This window comes from Papio anubis, chromosome 7 (genome assembly GCF_008728515.1).
Source record: "Papio anubis isolate 15944 chromosome 7, Panubis1.0, whole genome shotgun sequence".
Classification (NCBI taxonomy): Eukaryota; Metazoa; Chordata; class Mammalia; order Primates; family Cercopithecidae; genus Papio; species Papio anubis.
This window is the reverse complement of record NC_044982.1, coordinates 99903472-99919092: the sequence shown is the minus strand read 5'-3', so window position 1 is coordinate 99919092 and position 15621 is coordinate 99903472. Positions and strand designations below refer to the sequence as shown.

The window sequence follows — 15621 nt, the reverse complement described above, 5'->3', positions numbered from 1 at the left end:
GTGATTGGCAGAACTGTAGTGTTCTGATGTGCTTATTTTATAGTCACCAGACCTTCAGAGCATATTCACTTGCAAACTTATATTGTTAGAAAATTACTGAAAAATGGAAGACTCAAAATCATCTTGATTGAGGCTATGTATTAAGGGCTAGCCTCAATAAGTCAAACTTTTAGGCCATTTCATCTTAAAATTGCTCATGTTTCTGGCAAAATAGCCCAAACAAAAACTGTCAAAGTAAGAAAGTTAAACTGCTGACCCTGGGACACTCTTTTATTACCTGGCTGACCAAACATTTTGTTTGCTCAGGACTGGGGCATGGGACTGTCAGTGCTAATACCGGGGAATTCCAGGTCAAACAGGGATGAGCTCTTCCCCCTCTCGACTATTCACTATCTTGGATGTTGCCTGCCTGCCCTGTCTCTGCTCTAGCAGGTCATTTATGCAAGGCGCCAGCCACATTGGGAAGAAAAGTACCGCCATCTTGGAGGTCTCCTACAAGATAACCAAGTCTGAGTCTGCTGCAGAATTCATCCACATTCTCTAACCTAGATACAGATTGTAGCTTCTTCTTAGAGACTTTATTCCTTCTTATAGGAATTGCTGAAGCCTGAAAGATCTAAAAAAAGGTTCAGAATCCAAAACAGTCAAGACTCCCTTGATTTAGTTCAGATGGAAAAAGGCTCATCTCTCATGTGCCAAGCATTCTTTAAAACAACCAATTCCAGTTTCCAAAAATGTATGACCCTTATACTGCCCTATTCATCATACCTGAGTTTATTCTTCAGGGCCCTACTATGTCTCCAAAAAAGCAAAGGAAATATATACTACAACTGATTCCATCACGTGGTATCAAATCCAGCACATGTGGATGGTAAGTGGGCCTTGGCTCCACGTATAAGGTCCTGTTTTGAGTCACCCCTCTGTGTCAGCCCTTCCCAGACTTGACTTCAGAATTCACCTTGGTCCACCATTCATCCTTAACGTTTAGCTTAAACCTCATTTGCTTTACAGGACTTGCATGGAATCAGATCTACTTTCATACTCCTTCTCAATGTGTGGTTGACGGAAAATTGCTCCACTATCCAGGAGTAGGAAATGGACCTTGTTTTTTAGAAAGTCTCAAATTTCTAAGGATAGCCAACTTTTATCAGCCTCTCATGTTTTACTGACCCTGTGAATTCAGAGGTTACCCATTTTTATCTCAACTGTTCTTTTTATCTGCCTGCTTCTCCGCATGCCCTCCTTCACTATGATAACACACTTTGTACTACAAAATAGTATATACTTTATTGGTAAAATAAAATTAAGACAGTAAACTGACTTGGAAAATATATTCTGGAGGGTAGATAAAAATTTTTCCTAAACTGTCAGTGCCAGTGTCATGCAGTGATATGGAGAGTTAAGAGCTGATGGCTGTTTACGCTTTTCTTTGTCTGAAGCAACAGTAAGTGAAGTGACTGGCTTTAGAAGCCCAGTCTTCTTCAACAGCGTCAAGAATACTTCTCTGCAAATGGAGTCTGTTTGGGAGCCTGAGCTTTAGGGTCAGAATTTATTAGATGGTGTAATGTTTACTTAAGGAAAGCATTTTCCCGAGTTTATAAGGAAATCTACCACTCCATGAAATTCTAGAAAGCTATAACTAATACAGAAGGCTGTAGTCCTTGAAGACTTGATTTTATGCATGATTGGATGAGATGCCGTTGCTGTTGCTACCCCACGACTGTCAGTAGTCAGACTGAGAAGTGCCCTCTACCAAGTACCAAGGGCTGGGTACTCCTCAGAGGCCCTCCATCTGCCTGAGGTAGCTGCCTGCAGTGTAGTATCATGGTGAGCCATGGAAATGAGTCAGCCATTGTGGCAGCTTGTGAACCACCCTAACTCTACCTGCTGTCAGTTTCTAATCATAGAGTGAGGGCTCAGGGTCAGCGTGGGTGCATGGCATCAAGCCACATGGCTTAACTTCTGAGATAGCCATTGTAAGAGTCTGTAATCCAAAACATTTGGGAACCCCACCTGGAGGTCAGTGGTTGATCCAGAACCATCTGTGGCCTCCCAGGAAGGGAGAGATTTGTGAGAAACAGCAGGTTATGTTTTTCCACTCTTCCACTGAGTACTAATGCCATTGCCATGACCAACCTGACTGTCCTGTGATATGTAGCACCAAATCCTCCCACTGGCAAGACCCTGAACTGGTGTTTTCAGCCAGATCACAAAAGCTTGAACAGTAATTTCTTACTGATGTAAAGCGAGAAACTCTATAAATGCTTTTTAAAATGTTGAAACCTGCCAAGCCACAGCAGTATGGACTTTTCCTTCCTTGGGATTTGAATAAAGGAAGATTCTTCTCAGTGAAAAAAAAAATGTGTATATATATATATACACACACACACACACACATACATAAAATATATATATTATATATATAATATATATATATAATTAGTCAAGTAGTAATATTTAGTAACCTGCTCTTCCAGTCTGTTCACCGTCTGTACACCATACTCAGCCCCTCCTATATCACACACAATACTTTTTCTCACATTTCCACCTTCTCTATCTATCAGAATACTCAGGCCTTCTCAAATCGTAGCTCTTCTAGCATCTCCTGACTTTTACCTGTCTCTTTCTCATTGGCTCTTACCTAAGGACAGGGATGGAAACAATAAGTTTCCACATACGTATCTCTCATCACACCTCAACTGTATTCTGAGAGGCTTAAGGACAGAGACTGTCTTAAAAATTTTCTGTCTTCCCTGTGGTTGCTGCTTCTCATAGAGTCAGTATACACTAATTTTAGTAGAGTCTTTTGGTAGGAACATGTGATTGACAGAGTGAGTAATTCAGGTAAGTGATAAAGGAATTTAGAGAAAGAGGGGATATTCCTGTGGTGGCTTGACTGATGAGGTCTTCCATAACCTGAAAGATTAGTTGGCTTTGGATAGATGGGACAACAGGAGAGAAGGCACGGATGTTGGTGTGAGCACGACAGTAAAATCAATTGTTTAAACAAGCACTCCTGGCAGAAAACTGGCTTTGCTGCCCAGGCCAACACTTTTCACCCATCCACCTTTGTCCTTTTGTCCTGTGGACCTTCCAACCAGTCAGCAGGATAAGAAAGTGGTAGAGGCCTTGCTGCCATTGACACATATCCACGTTGTCACTGCTTTGCCCTGACCACAGCCACTCTATTCTTGGATCTTCATTTGGCTAGACTTTATCTCTTTTGTAATTCCCAAAAATGATCTTGGTGCTGCTTGCATCATGTTTGGCCCTGTCACCCAGTCTGCCCTTTGCTCACTGTGCCCTTTGATTTTGTTTGCTAATGGACTTTGGGCCCCATCACTGATCTGGTCTCTACAGTTTCTTCCTGGCCAGCTCCTCGCCAGGTCCCTGTGCCACGATCTGGTGAGCTGAGAGCTGTTTGGTTGTAGCAGAGAGCCCTGGAGTCTGTGGGGGGAGGAAGAGGAGATCAGATCATGAGAAGTCTCAAATTCCCAGAGAGGAAGAGTTTGGGCTTGATCCTGTGAGCACTGGTGGTAGGTGGTAGGAAAGGGAAGGATGGGACAAATTCCAGAGGTCTTCTAAGGTGGAATCAGTGGTATTGGTGGATAATGGAATGGCCTTGGGCATCAGAGGAAAGGGCTGAATCACAGATTATGCTGAGGTTACTGAGCGGTTGAGAGAATAGTCATTGACAGATATAGGGAAGTCAAATGGGGAAGCTGCTTTCTCAGGGAAAGTTGTTTAGTCTGGGGCTTGTCCACAGGATGTGCACAGGGGTATGTGCAACTGTGGCATTAGAACTTAGGTGAGAGCTCAAGACCAGATGTGTAGATTCCAGATCAGCTACAGGTAGGGGAAGTTGTGGGAGTGGGCAGAGAGAGACACTAAGGACTGATGGCTGAGGCAGGCCATGGCTAGGGTGGGAGGAAAGCCAGAGACAGGCAGTAAGAAAGATAGGGGGAGAACCAGGAGCCTCCAGTGTCATGGCAGCCAGAGAAGGAAAACATAGAAGAGGGTGTCAGAAACTCAGGAAGGATGAGGGCTGACCAAAGGCCATCTACCTTGGCCAGAAAGGATCAGAGATTTTTGAGAATATGTTTTCAGGAGTGAGGTGAATAAACAGGTCAGCGCAATAGCAACCAAAGAAGCTAGTCAGGAAACAAACGCCAGATAAGGAAGGAGAAAAAATAGAAACTGGAGGAGAAAGCCAAATTGATTGAAGCTTTTTCCTCTAAGATTGAGAGGGTAAATCCAGGGGCCCAAGTGAGATGGTGACGTTAGCAACCTGTTTTGCCCGGGGAATCCAGAGCCCAGGTCAGCAGTGAGACCCACCTGGGCTCAGATGCCAGCCCTGCCCCCTGCTGACCAGTGGCTTCACCTTGCCGAGCTTCTATTTCCTCGTTTGTAAGATGGGTATAATAGCACTTATTTCATAGGTTCAGTATGCTGATTTAAAAAAAAAAAAAGCATGTGAGATGATTTATAGGATACTTGGCATGTATAAGAGTTCATAAATATAGCTGCTATTATTGTAGCTATTTTTATTTTAATATTATCAGCTAGATCAGTTGTACAAATAGCAAAAGACATAATGTACACAAAGGTCACACAAGCACACCTGAATGTCAGTAGGACATCAGTGGATAAGTGGGTAAAAGGTGTGCTTAGATAAATTCCACATAAGGAAATACATGTGATAAACACCACATAACGTTAAGACTTGGTAACAATAAAGTCTTAAAATATGAAATATTATTTGATACTCAGAGGAAAATATGACAATATTGTCAAAATTATAGTAAGTTGGACGTTGTATTAGTCAAAGTAAACTAGTTTATACTCTGGTAACTAATTACCTCTAAACCTGCACATCTTAAAACTACAAACGTTTATTCCTCACTCATGCTACATGTTTATTTCAGTGGGCAGGAGGGCTCTGCTGATTGTCGTCCCACTAGGACCCCAGCTGATGGAGGTGACATCTCAACACCTGCTTCTGTGGTCACCACCTAGCCAGGAAGAGCAATGTCACACCTCACACACTGGCTCTTAAAGGCTGCTACTGGAAATGGCACTTGGTTGTTTCCTTTTCCATTTCATTGGTTTGGGTGTCCGAGGGAGAAAACATTTAGTCATGAGTGCTTAGTTTCTGTTTCTGGTTGGGCCGGTAAAGCCCCTTCTTCATCACTTTTTTTGCTTATCACTAGAGACAGAAACTACAAACCATGACTTCAGGCTGCTAAAAACCTGAAACAAAAGAAACAGAACAATAACAACAAAATAAGGCAGGTTGGACAAGCTTGAGAGCTTGCCCAGCCCATAGCCCACAGACTGCATGTGGCCTGGGACAGCTTTGATTGCAGCCCAACACAAATTCGTAAACTTTCTTAAAATATTATGAGATTTGTTGTGTGATTTTCTTTAGCCCATCAGCTGTCATTAGTGTTAGTGGATTTTATGTGTGGCCCAAGACAATTCTTCGTCTAGTGTGGCCCAGGGAAGCCAAAAGATTAGACACCCCTGGTTTAAAGCAAGGCTCATGCCCATGCCTAACTTGAGAAGCAGCACACACTCACCTGTGTCCAGAGAAGAGGAGAATAATCATGGCCACAGGCAGCAGCCTGTGTCATGTGGACCTCTTTCCTTCTCTCCTTCACTCCATCTCTTCTTGCCATTCAGTGCCTCTGCCTTACTGCAGGATGTCATCAGCTTTCACTTGGAAGAATGCAATAGCTTTTCCTCCATTCTCTACCCTTTCTAATTGATCTTGCAGGCCACCAACTTACCTTCCTAAAGCACAAATTGATCATGCCATGCCCCTGCTTTAAACCAAGTGACTCCTCACTGTCTGTAGGGCGAGGTCCAGCATCAGCCCTCACTCCTTCTTCCCCACATTCCTTGTGTTCTAGACACATCAGATCTCTCCACATTTTCTCATACTGTATGTTCTCTCTTGCCTATGTCTTACACTTGCAATGCCTTCTAGCTGGAATCCCTTCATACCTCTCACAGCCTCTTTATTTGAGAGAACATAATCACCTGCTCTCTGATGAATGCTTCCTTGACATTTGTGGTTCTCTTCTCTGTTGTCTGATAGCATCTGGTGTGGCCTTGGGATCTAGGACCTAGCAGAGAGGTGAAGGGGCAGGACGGGAAGCCCTTCCAGAGGGGAACAGGCACAGGGACTCCTCAGCCGTGAGTCCAGGAGAAAGCAAAACTGGTTTCTGACTATTGAGACACTCACAGGTCCCCTAGAGTTTGGAGACAAATTGGTGATTGGCACATAGAAAACTAAGCTGATGAGGAAATGACAAAAGTGATAACTTGAGGGAAAATAATTTTCACAAAAAAGAATACAACATATGACTTCTTTGTGGCTAATATTTCCATAATTATAATTTTATTATGGAATGCTTAACACCGAAAATTAATTTAACCATAAGTGTTGCTGTAACAGTGTTGAAAAGAATGGGGGAGGAGAAAATGTATGTCTTAGGGGAGATGTAAGAGAGCTAGCAACTTCCAGAGTAGGAGGTTGAATAGGTGCTATTGAAAATTGAAATTGAAGAACCGGCATAAGCAGGATAATCATGGCATTAAGAAATAGAGACAAGTGTGGGGTGGTAGGGACGACTAAAGGAGTTAAGAATAGTCATCTCTCAGGGGCAGGAGTCAGGAGACAGATGAGGCGTCCTGTTGGACTTCTTAAACAGAAGTTGAAAACACATGAAAAAAAAGTCAAAAAAGGTAAAAACAAAATACGTAAAGATATTTTGCTGACATTACTTATTATAGTAAAAATTGCGAATAGCAGTATCCAACAATGGAGGCAGCAGCAATATAATGCAGGGGAAAGAAAGAGAGCTGTCAGGTTAGACACACACAGAGTTCAAAGGCAGGGTCTGCCCTGCAGTAGACTGTAGACTGTTGGACACTCAGTTTCTGTCTGTAAAGGGGGTCCTAATAATAAGAATCACTGTAAGGGACAAATTGAATTATGTAACATGCCCATAGAAGGGGCTAAATAAATGTTTGCTCCCTCCCTTAACTACAGCTAATAAACAGGATAGAATTTTATGCAGACATTCAGAACTTAGCATACTCATTATCTATAAAAATAGAGAATGAGTGAAAAAAGCAGAAGACAATTATATATCTCTGTCTGAGCACCATTGTTGTAACTATGTAAATACTGTGCTTTCAGATAGATACAGACAAAAAGGAAACAAAAATGAGAATATTTTTGTAAGGCTTGTGAGGATATGGGTGATTTTTAAGCTTCTCATTTCTTATAGCTATTTTGAATTGATACGAAATTAAGAGGACTCTGAATATTCATTTCACCCTTCATAGTTTTGAAAGCCGTTATCTTGTTCGGTCCTATTTTGAATTGATACGAAATTAAGAGGACTCTGAATATTCATTTCACCCTTCATAGTTTTGAAAGCCGTTATCTTGTTCGGTCCTAATAATAAGTATAAGCAGTGACACCAGCACTGTCCTTTGCATTTGTCCTTTATACATAAAGAGAGATGGACTTTGCTTTAGTAGGACTTTCTAGAACATGCTTATCTGCATGGTTTTTGTGGTGCTCTCTCACTTTGTGGACAAGATGAAGGTCTGGTGCCTAAGCTGGCTTTTCTCAAGGATGGAGTTGTTGACCATCTGAGAAAATGTTTTCCTGTGCCCACATGCCATAGGGGAGGGCTGCCATTTCAACAGAGCTAACCCACAGCCGTCAACAATAGCTTCTATCAGCTTTTTGTAACTGTGTTCCTCTGATGGAAAGCTCCAGGGCAGCTGCATCATTTCCTTCCTCTTTTGTGCTCAAGGCTCACCCTGCTCAAGAAGCCCTGGCTGCATTTCCCAGAAGTTATTTCATCAGCCAATAGAACCTATGACCTTGTACCATCCTTCATGTTGCCCTTGCTGTCGGTAGGCTCTTGTTTATCCTTCCAACTTTTCTTTGTGAAATATCACTCAGAGATTTGTCCATAGGAGTAATGAAAGAGCTTCCTCCATTTATGTCTTGACTGCTTAGTATTCCATAAACAAATGTAGTTTGTTTAACCAGTCTCCTAGATAGAGGTTTCCTTTATTTGTAAACTTTTGCTTTCACAATGTTGCATTGAATGCTTCTGTATTTTCATCACAATGTGTGTGATGCGCACCTGTCAGTGTAGGATAAACTCCTAGAAGTGGAACTGCTGGGTCAAAGGGGATGTGCATGGAAAATTTTGTTAGCTGTTGCCCTCAAGCCTCTCCACACCAGCACTGTGAGCACATTTCCCCAAAACCTTGCCAACATAAGGAGTTCTTCTACTTTTTGATATTTGCCGATCTGGTAGGTGAAAAATGTTTTCTCACTGTGGTTTTAATTAGTCTTTCTTTGATTAAAGAGACTGTGTATATCTTTTTATATTTTAGAACTTTTTATTTCCTTTTCTGTTCACTGCCTGTTGGTAGCCTCTGACCATTTTTCTGATGGTCATTGGTCTTTTTCCTAATCATTTGAGAGAGCTCTTTATGTACTAGGGAAATTGGCCCTTTGTGATATGAATTGCAAATATTTGTTCTCAGTTTGTCATTTGTCTTTTGACTTTGCCCATAGTGGTATTTGCCATGCATAATTTTTTAAATGTTTGCATAATTAAATTTTTCTATTGTTTCTTTTGTGGCTTCTGGGATTTCTGGTTTCCTTAGAAAGGTCTTCTTCACTGCAAGATCATTTTTAAAAACCTAGAATTTCTTCTAGCATATGAGTGATTTCATTTTTATTTTGAAATGTTTGATCCCTCCAGAATTTATCCTAGTGTGAAGTGTGGCTCCAACATAATTTTTTTCAAGATGGCTATGCTTTGTCCAACACTATTTATTAAACAATCCATCTTTACCCTATTATTCCAATGCCACCTTTTTCACCAGCTACATTTCCTGGATGTATTTAGGTATATTTCCAGTCTTTTGTGTTCCGTTGATGATCATGAACACGTACCATCAGCAGATTGCAGCTTTGTGCTATGTTTTGCTGTGGGCAGTGGGGCGGTGCTCATACCCCAGAATTGCTTGTTTTCATACTTTTCTTGGCTATTATAGCTGGTTCATTTTTCCAAATGAACTTTGGAATGCTTAATTCCAAATATAAAAATCTTACGATTTTTATTGTGTATCTGTTAAGTTTATAGGTAATTTAGGGAAGATTGACATGTTTGTGATGCCAGGTTTTCCAATGCAAGTTCATTTATTCAAGTCTTTTGAGCCTGAAAGAGCATTGTGAAGTTTTCTTATCTCCTTTTCTTGATTGTGAACTCCCTGGGAGCAAGAATGGAGTCAAGTTTTGAGTATGGCCAATTAGTAATGATCTATATAATTACCGACAAAAGAAACATAATTTTCATTAAATATTTTTAGAACCTATTTTTTTTCTAACGTCATTGCTTGCCATTTTGTGAGTTGTTTTCTGCACATCAGAGAAAGGCAAGATGCAATACAAATGCTGATGTCAAATGCCAGCATTTTAATCCTTAAAGTCATCTCTTGATTGGTGTGTTCTTTATATATTTTTAATAAAAAATTGTATTTACCTAGAAGCTTCAGAATGTCAACAAAATAGCTGCAACTTTTTTTTTTTTTTTTTGCAATTACAGAGCGGTATTCACTTTACAGAACAACAATCATTTCATATAAGCTGCATCAGAGACAACTGAAGATGAAAAAACTGTCATCCCCATATATAACTAATTTGTGCTATGCACTAACGAGAACCTGCTTTTAATTTCCATGCCAGTTTACAACCCCCATACTGTATTAGGCAAGGTTAGTGGCTATTGAAAATACCATCAGGACAGGGATATCTAAAGACATATTTGGTAGTGTGTTAACTATACAAAAAAAAAAAGACACTGTACAGTTTAAAAACAAATCTTACACAGCCTTACATTTCAATTTTTTTCTTTAAAAGGAATGAGTTAAATGCTTTATAGACAAGAAAAAAACTATGCTAGAACCAACTTATTCATTGTCATCTTCATCTTCCTCCTCCTCGTTCTCATCCTCTTCATCTTCCTCATCTTCCTTCTCTTCCTTCTTTTTCTTGCTTTTTTCAGCCTTGACAACTCCCTTTTTTGCTACAGCAGGCTTTCCTTTAGCTCAATATGCAGCAATATCCTTTTCTTATTTTTCCTTCAGCTTCACAGCCTTCTTTTCGTAAGGCTGCTTGTTATATGAAAGACATATTATCATATTGTCATAAGGCAGCAGTGTTATTCCACATCTCTCCCAGTTTCTTTGCAACATCATTAGTGGACAGGCCAGGATGTTCTCCTTTGATATCTGGGCGATACTCAGAACAGAACAGAACAGAACAGGACAGAACAGAACAGAACAGGAAGAAGGCCAAAGGAGGCCTCTTGGGTGCATTGGGGTCCTTGAACTTTTTTTTTTTTTCTTTTGAGATGGAGTTTCACTCTTGTTGCCCCGGCTGGAGTGCAATGGCGCAATCTCGGCTCACTGCAACCTCTGCCTCCCAGGTTCAAGCGATTCTCTTGCCTCGGCCTCCCAAGTAGCTGGTATTACAGGCACCCGCCACCATGCCTGGCTAATTTTTTTTTGTATTTTTAGTAGAGACGAGGTTTCACTGTCTTGGCCAGGCTGGTCTCGAACTCCTGACCTTAGGTGATCCACCTGCCTTGGCCTCCTAATGTGCTGAGATTACAGGCATGAGCCACCGCACCCGGCCTGAACATCTTTTTTTGTCTCCCATTTAGGAGAGATACAGGTTTTCATTTCTCTTTCATAATGGGCCTTGTCCACCTTTGCCGTATCTTCAAATTTTCCTTTCTCTTTAGCAGACATGGTCTTCTACCTCTCTGAGCACTTTTTAGCAAACTGAGGAGTTGACTGAAGCATCTGGGTGTTTGTTCTTATGTGCCTCCCTACAAGTTTGCACAAAAAATGCATATGATGGCATTTTCTGTCTTGGCTTCTTAGGGTCTCCTTTGCCCATGTTTAGTTATTTTCCCTCAGCAAGGCACAGAGTTGCCCAGTGCCCATCCGGATCTCACTTGCCCCAGTGCTATCTCTGTGGAGCTCAGTGTACTGCAGTGGCTGTGATATCGGGAGCCAGGTGCAGCCTCCTCACTCTCTCTGCTCTATACCATTGCTGTCCACACTTATTCGATAAGTGTGTTCTTAAAAGAGCATTCTGTGTAGATAATCCAGGGGCTTCACATTTAGGTATTTGAGTTTTTCTTCACTAGGAATAGTGGCAAATATAATGTGATTTTCCAGTTCTAATCTTCCCTCCTCCATAACCCTGGCACAGATTTTGAGGTAGCCTTGGCCTAGGAAGTAGCCAAAAGGCAATACTGGGTTGGACAAAGAACAGTCCATTGGCATCTATGTGCATGTCCTCCAGACAAGAGAGAGGTGACCAAGCAGATGGGGACAAGACACGGGTGTTCTGTGTTCTGAGCGTCAGCGTGCGTCCTGTTTGGTTAGCACAAAGTGAGTCTGGGAACTTTGCACTTAGCACCTTGGCAGCCCAGGTCTGGGAACTGTGGTGCCTTCTCCTAAAGTTAGGTCACTAATCTTCGACTGGCTGTTTGCAGGACCAGTTCTCTAGTGGATGGCATTTGTCAAGTGGAACCCTGGAGCTTCTTAATAAACTGCCTCCCCACTTAACGCATGATGTCAAAACCAGGTTGAAATGCAACGTAAGGTGAGAGGACTGTGCTGTGGTCTGTGTAGGGAGGGGTGTGACCAGTTCCACCTGCTGTTTGTGGAACAGGAAGATAGTGGGATCAGATGCATTTAACATGTGGATACAGTTCTGAGGAGTTTTAACTGGTTTTCTTTGAACATTAGAAAAGCACATTTATTTTCCCTTAGAGCAAAAAAGTAGTTTCTTTTTAAGTGGTTTTATTGTAACTCATGGGGCTGTTCTCCCAACATTCATGTTTTATAGTTTACACAATATGCACAAAGGTCATAGATGTGCCAGCCTGGCCCAGTGGCCTCCGTCCTGTATTTAGGATTGCTCTTTTGTTTCCTCAGGCCACTTTTGGTCATTTCAGGCAGAAACAGTCTCTGCATTGGAATTTTCCTGTACAGATCCTGCAATTCAGGAACAGAGCATTTAGCAACAACAGTGAAAATATAATGTGTGACAGCTGTGGAGAAGAATTTGCCTCCAGTGAGGGGAAAATACTGTGTTCAAAGCGGATTTCTGATGAGCCTGTTAATGGGTGTTTGGGAAGCTGAATATGTCGCTGCCATTTTGAGATAAAAGGCCCAAGGTGTTTGTTCCTGAAGCTAATGAGGAAGCCCTTTCCCAGCCTCAGCCTCGCCTCCCCAGCAGGACTGTTGAGATATGCACGCAGGGTCTACTCCACATCTGGCCCTCCTGAAAAGAAGGGCTTCCAGTGGGGGCCGTATCCTAGTGGAGAAGGGTGAAGCCCAGTGGGGAGGGCTCACAAAAGACCTGCTGTTGACCTGCTGGCTTCAGGTCCCCGGGGCTAGGGGTAGATAGGCCAGAAAAGAAACCAGAGGTGTCTGTGGTAGGAGCAGCAGGGGCCCTGGCTTCCAGGCCTGTGGAGCAGGGAGGCTCTGGCAGTTCAGAATCTGGGATAAGAACTGACAAAATGTTCTCCTAAACTCTGGCCCTTCCTGGCTTCCTTACCTTCCCTGTGTGCACACACATGCACATGTGCACACACAGGAAGGCCCAGAGCTCAGTTTGCAGAGTTGTGAAGCTGCCACAAAGCTTCACTCCCAGTGTTTCCCCCACCACTGATGCTTGTCCTTGTGGGTTTATTCTCATGCATGAAAGTAGGGTAAAAATGTGTCCCCACATCAGACACCTGTCACCTCTTTAGAGGCACTTCCATCCTGTCTTGCTCTCACTGTCATTGCTGTCCTGGATCTCATTATCTTTGGGGAGATATTCAGTATGATTTTATTAACATCTTGGCCTCATCTTAGAAATAATTAAATGTGAATATTCAAATTAATTAGCCCCCAGATGTATCTTCTGCAGAAAAAACTCCACTAACAAGAAGTCAGTTACAGTTGTGGAAAACATGCAAAATGAAAGAAATGGTTTTTTGTCAGACATGTGAAGACCACTGTAGAGAAGCTCCAACAAATTCAGTTATCAATTTGAAGAAACATTATTTAATATAGAACATTTTGACAGTTGATCAGACAGGAGAAAATTGGCACACAGCTGTTATTTTAGCTTCTGGTTGGGGGAGTTGATGAGTCTTGAGTGTGATAAAGTAAGGAACGCTTTGGACTGAATCAGAGACCTGTCCTCTAATCCTAGTTTTTTTTTTTTTTTTTTCTCATCTTTAAAATGGGGAAGATACCATTGCTCAGAATTGTGAAGATTAAGCTAGAAGGCCAGGCGGGGTGGCTTACTTCTATAATTCCAGCACTGTGGGAGGCTGAGGTGGGAGGATTGCTTGAGCCCAGGAGTTCAAGACCAGCTCTGGCAGCATAACAAGACCCTGTCCCTACAAAAAAAAAAAAAAAAAAAAATTAACTGGGCATGGTGGCGTGTACCTGTGGTCCCAGCTACTCAGGAGGCTGAGATGGGAGGATTGCTTGAGCCTGGGAGGTCAAGGCTGCAGTGAGCCGGAGTTGTACCACTGCACTCCAGCCTGGGTGACAGAGTAAGACCTTGTCTCTAAAAATAAATAAGTAAATAAATAAACTAGAGACATGACGCACCCAGTTCCTGATGTAGAGATTTGGTGCTCAGAAATGTCCCTCCTCTCTGAGATCCTAGTACTCCCCAACATGCACTGAGTGAAATTGGTACTTCTCAGCCTGGTGATTGTCTCCCCATAGTATCATCCTATTCTATCCCTCTGACCCCATTGCCCACTGCTCCTGTCTGTGACAGTAGCTGCCTGTGTATTCATCATGCATCCTACCTTCAGATTACAAATGCCACCAGGGCGATCACTGTGTCCGGCTCAAATCTCTGTATGCCTCACAGCACTCGTATTTGTTGAATTTTATTAAATCAATATATAAGAGCCAAAAGAAAATACAGGTAGAGGCAGGCTCGGACCTGATAACATCTTTGGTTTGGCCCCAGGTGCCAGCAGCACACTCCTAGTTGGGCATCCTCAGTCCATGTTGTCACTCTCAAAACAAATCTGTTTGTCAGAGTAAAGGTCACCTTTTTTTTCCTCAGTGAACAATTATTTTTTTCTGAGATGAAAAATTTGCTTTTCTTCCCTTGAGTGTGCGTACTCAAGTAAGCAGAGTGGAGGGCCTATGGAGATGGGCATTCTCTCTGGAAACTGAGGAAACATCCCGAGCCTATGTCTCCTAACAGTCTTGGCACCTAACTAGAATCTGACCAGGGTCTCAGCACGCAACCAGCAGAGAACATCACCAGCCATTTGAATGTGCAGTTGTCTGGAGCAGCCATGCAGCAGGTCTCAGGTCTCTGCAGACGTGATGGAGAGAGTTTTCTTCTTGGGAGGGCTTCCCAAAATGATGTAAGTCCTCTGCCTTTTGCCTCAGTGGCTGAAGAGTCCCTTTGGACTTGGGTTTTGCAGAAAGAGAGGGGAGTCTGAGGGCAGAGTGTAAAGTTACACAGCCGGTGTGTAGAGCTGAGCAGCCTGTGTTAGGAACAGTCAGAGCCTCTGGACTTGTGAGGCTTCCACTCACATGCTATGTTAGCGGTTCTTTTCCTCAAGCTCTACTGAAAGACTTGTGGTCCTGACATTTTATAGTCATGAGCCCTGGAGAAGATAGCCATTCATTTTGCCGGATGACCTTTTAAATAAACCTCTAGAGGGAGGGATTGCATTGGGAGTTATACCTGATGTAAATGACGAGTTGATGGGTGCTGATGAGTTTGATAGGTGCAGCACACCAACATGGCACAGGTATACATATGTAACAAACCTACACGTTATCCACATGTACCCTAGAACTTAAAGTATAATAAAAAAACCCCAAAAAAACCAAAAAACAAAAACCAAAACAAACAAACAAACACCTCTAGAGAGAGTTCCAGGCAAATACCGGAGGTGGCTGTGGATGCCCAACAGAATCCAGCAAAAACACCTCTCTGTGCTGGAAGTTTCTTCTTGTACCTGATGCCTTAGAATTTAGGCAGGGGATAAATTAAAGATGAATTTCTTCTTCTTTTTTTAATGTTACAATATAGTTAGCTATTACCTTGGTATGCTTTCTAATATATAATGGAGTTACATATGTACATTTAACTTATGCAAATCCAACTCTACAGATTAAGAGAGAGACACCCCTCCACACACACACACACACATCACCTTATTTGTGCTGAGCCTTCTGCCAGCCTCTCCATTCAAAGGAGCACAGCCCCCCTGCCACCCCGTCCCTATGTGATCTGGGAGCCTCACGTCACCTCTGCTGGTACCAGGGCCTGTGTGTCTCTCCTGCGAGAGAGAGCACCTGACTGTATCTTCACATTTAAAGATGTGTTTTTGTTTTCCATTTCCTTTGTTTCACAACATGGCCTTAACCTCAAGCCACCAGTGCCATCTGTGCTTATCTGCAGCCCCAGCCATCTTCCCGGCACTGGAGGAGAACTGCTTGGACTCCCCTTGCCCAGAG

At 42.5% G+C, this 15621-nt stretch overlaps 1 protein-coding gene and 1 pseudogene across 6 annotated transcripts in view; one reads left to right on the top strand and one right to left on the bottom strand.

Moving 5' to 3' along the window:
• ABHD2 (abhydrolase domain containing 2) overlaps positions 1-15621 on the top strand; it is a 118497-nt gene that overhangs the window by 39171 nt on the left and 63705 nt on the right. Inside the window, exons 1-2 of one of the 6 annotated variants that reach the window (XM_031668372.1) lie at positions 2439-8347; positions 11613-11722. The exons of 4 other annotated variants lie outside the window; for them this stretch is intronic. In XM_031668372.1, coding sequence (XP_031524232.1) covers positions 8225-8347; positions 11613-11722 — 233 coding nt within the window. In that variant the 5' untranslated portion in view covers positions 2439-8224. Of the gene's footprint in view, positions 1-2438; positions 8348-11612; positions 11723-15621 lie in introns of those variants that run through there. One more of the 6 variants, XM_017960913.3, reaches the window with a different exon arrangement.
• On the bottom strand, positions 10015-11008 carry LOC108586796 (annotated as a pseudogene).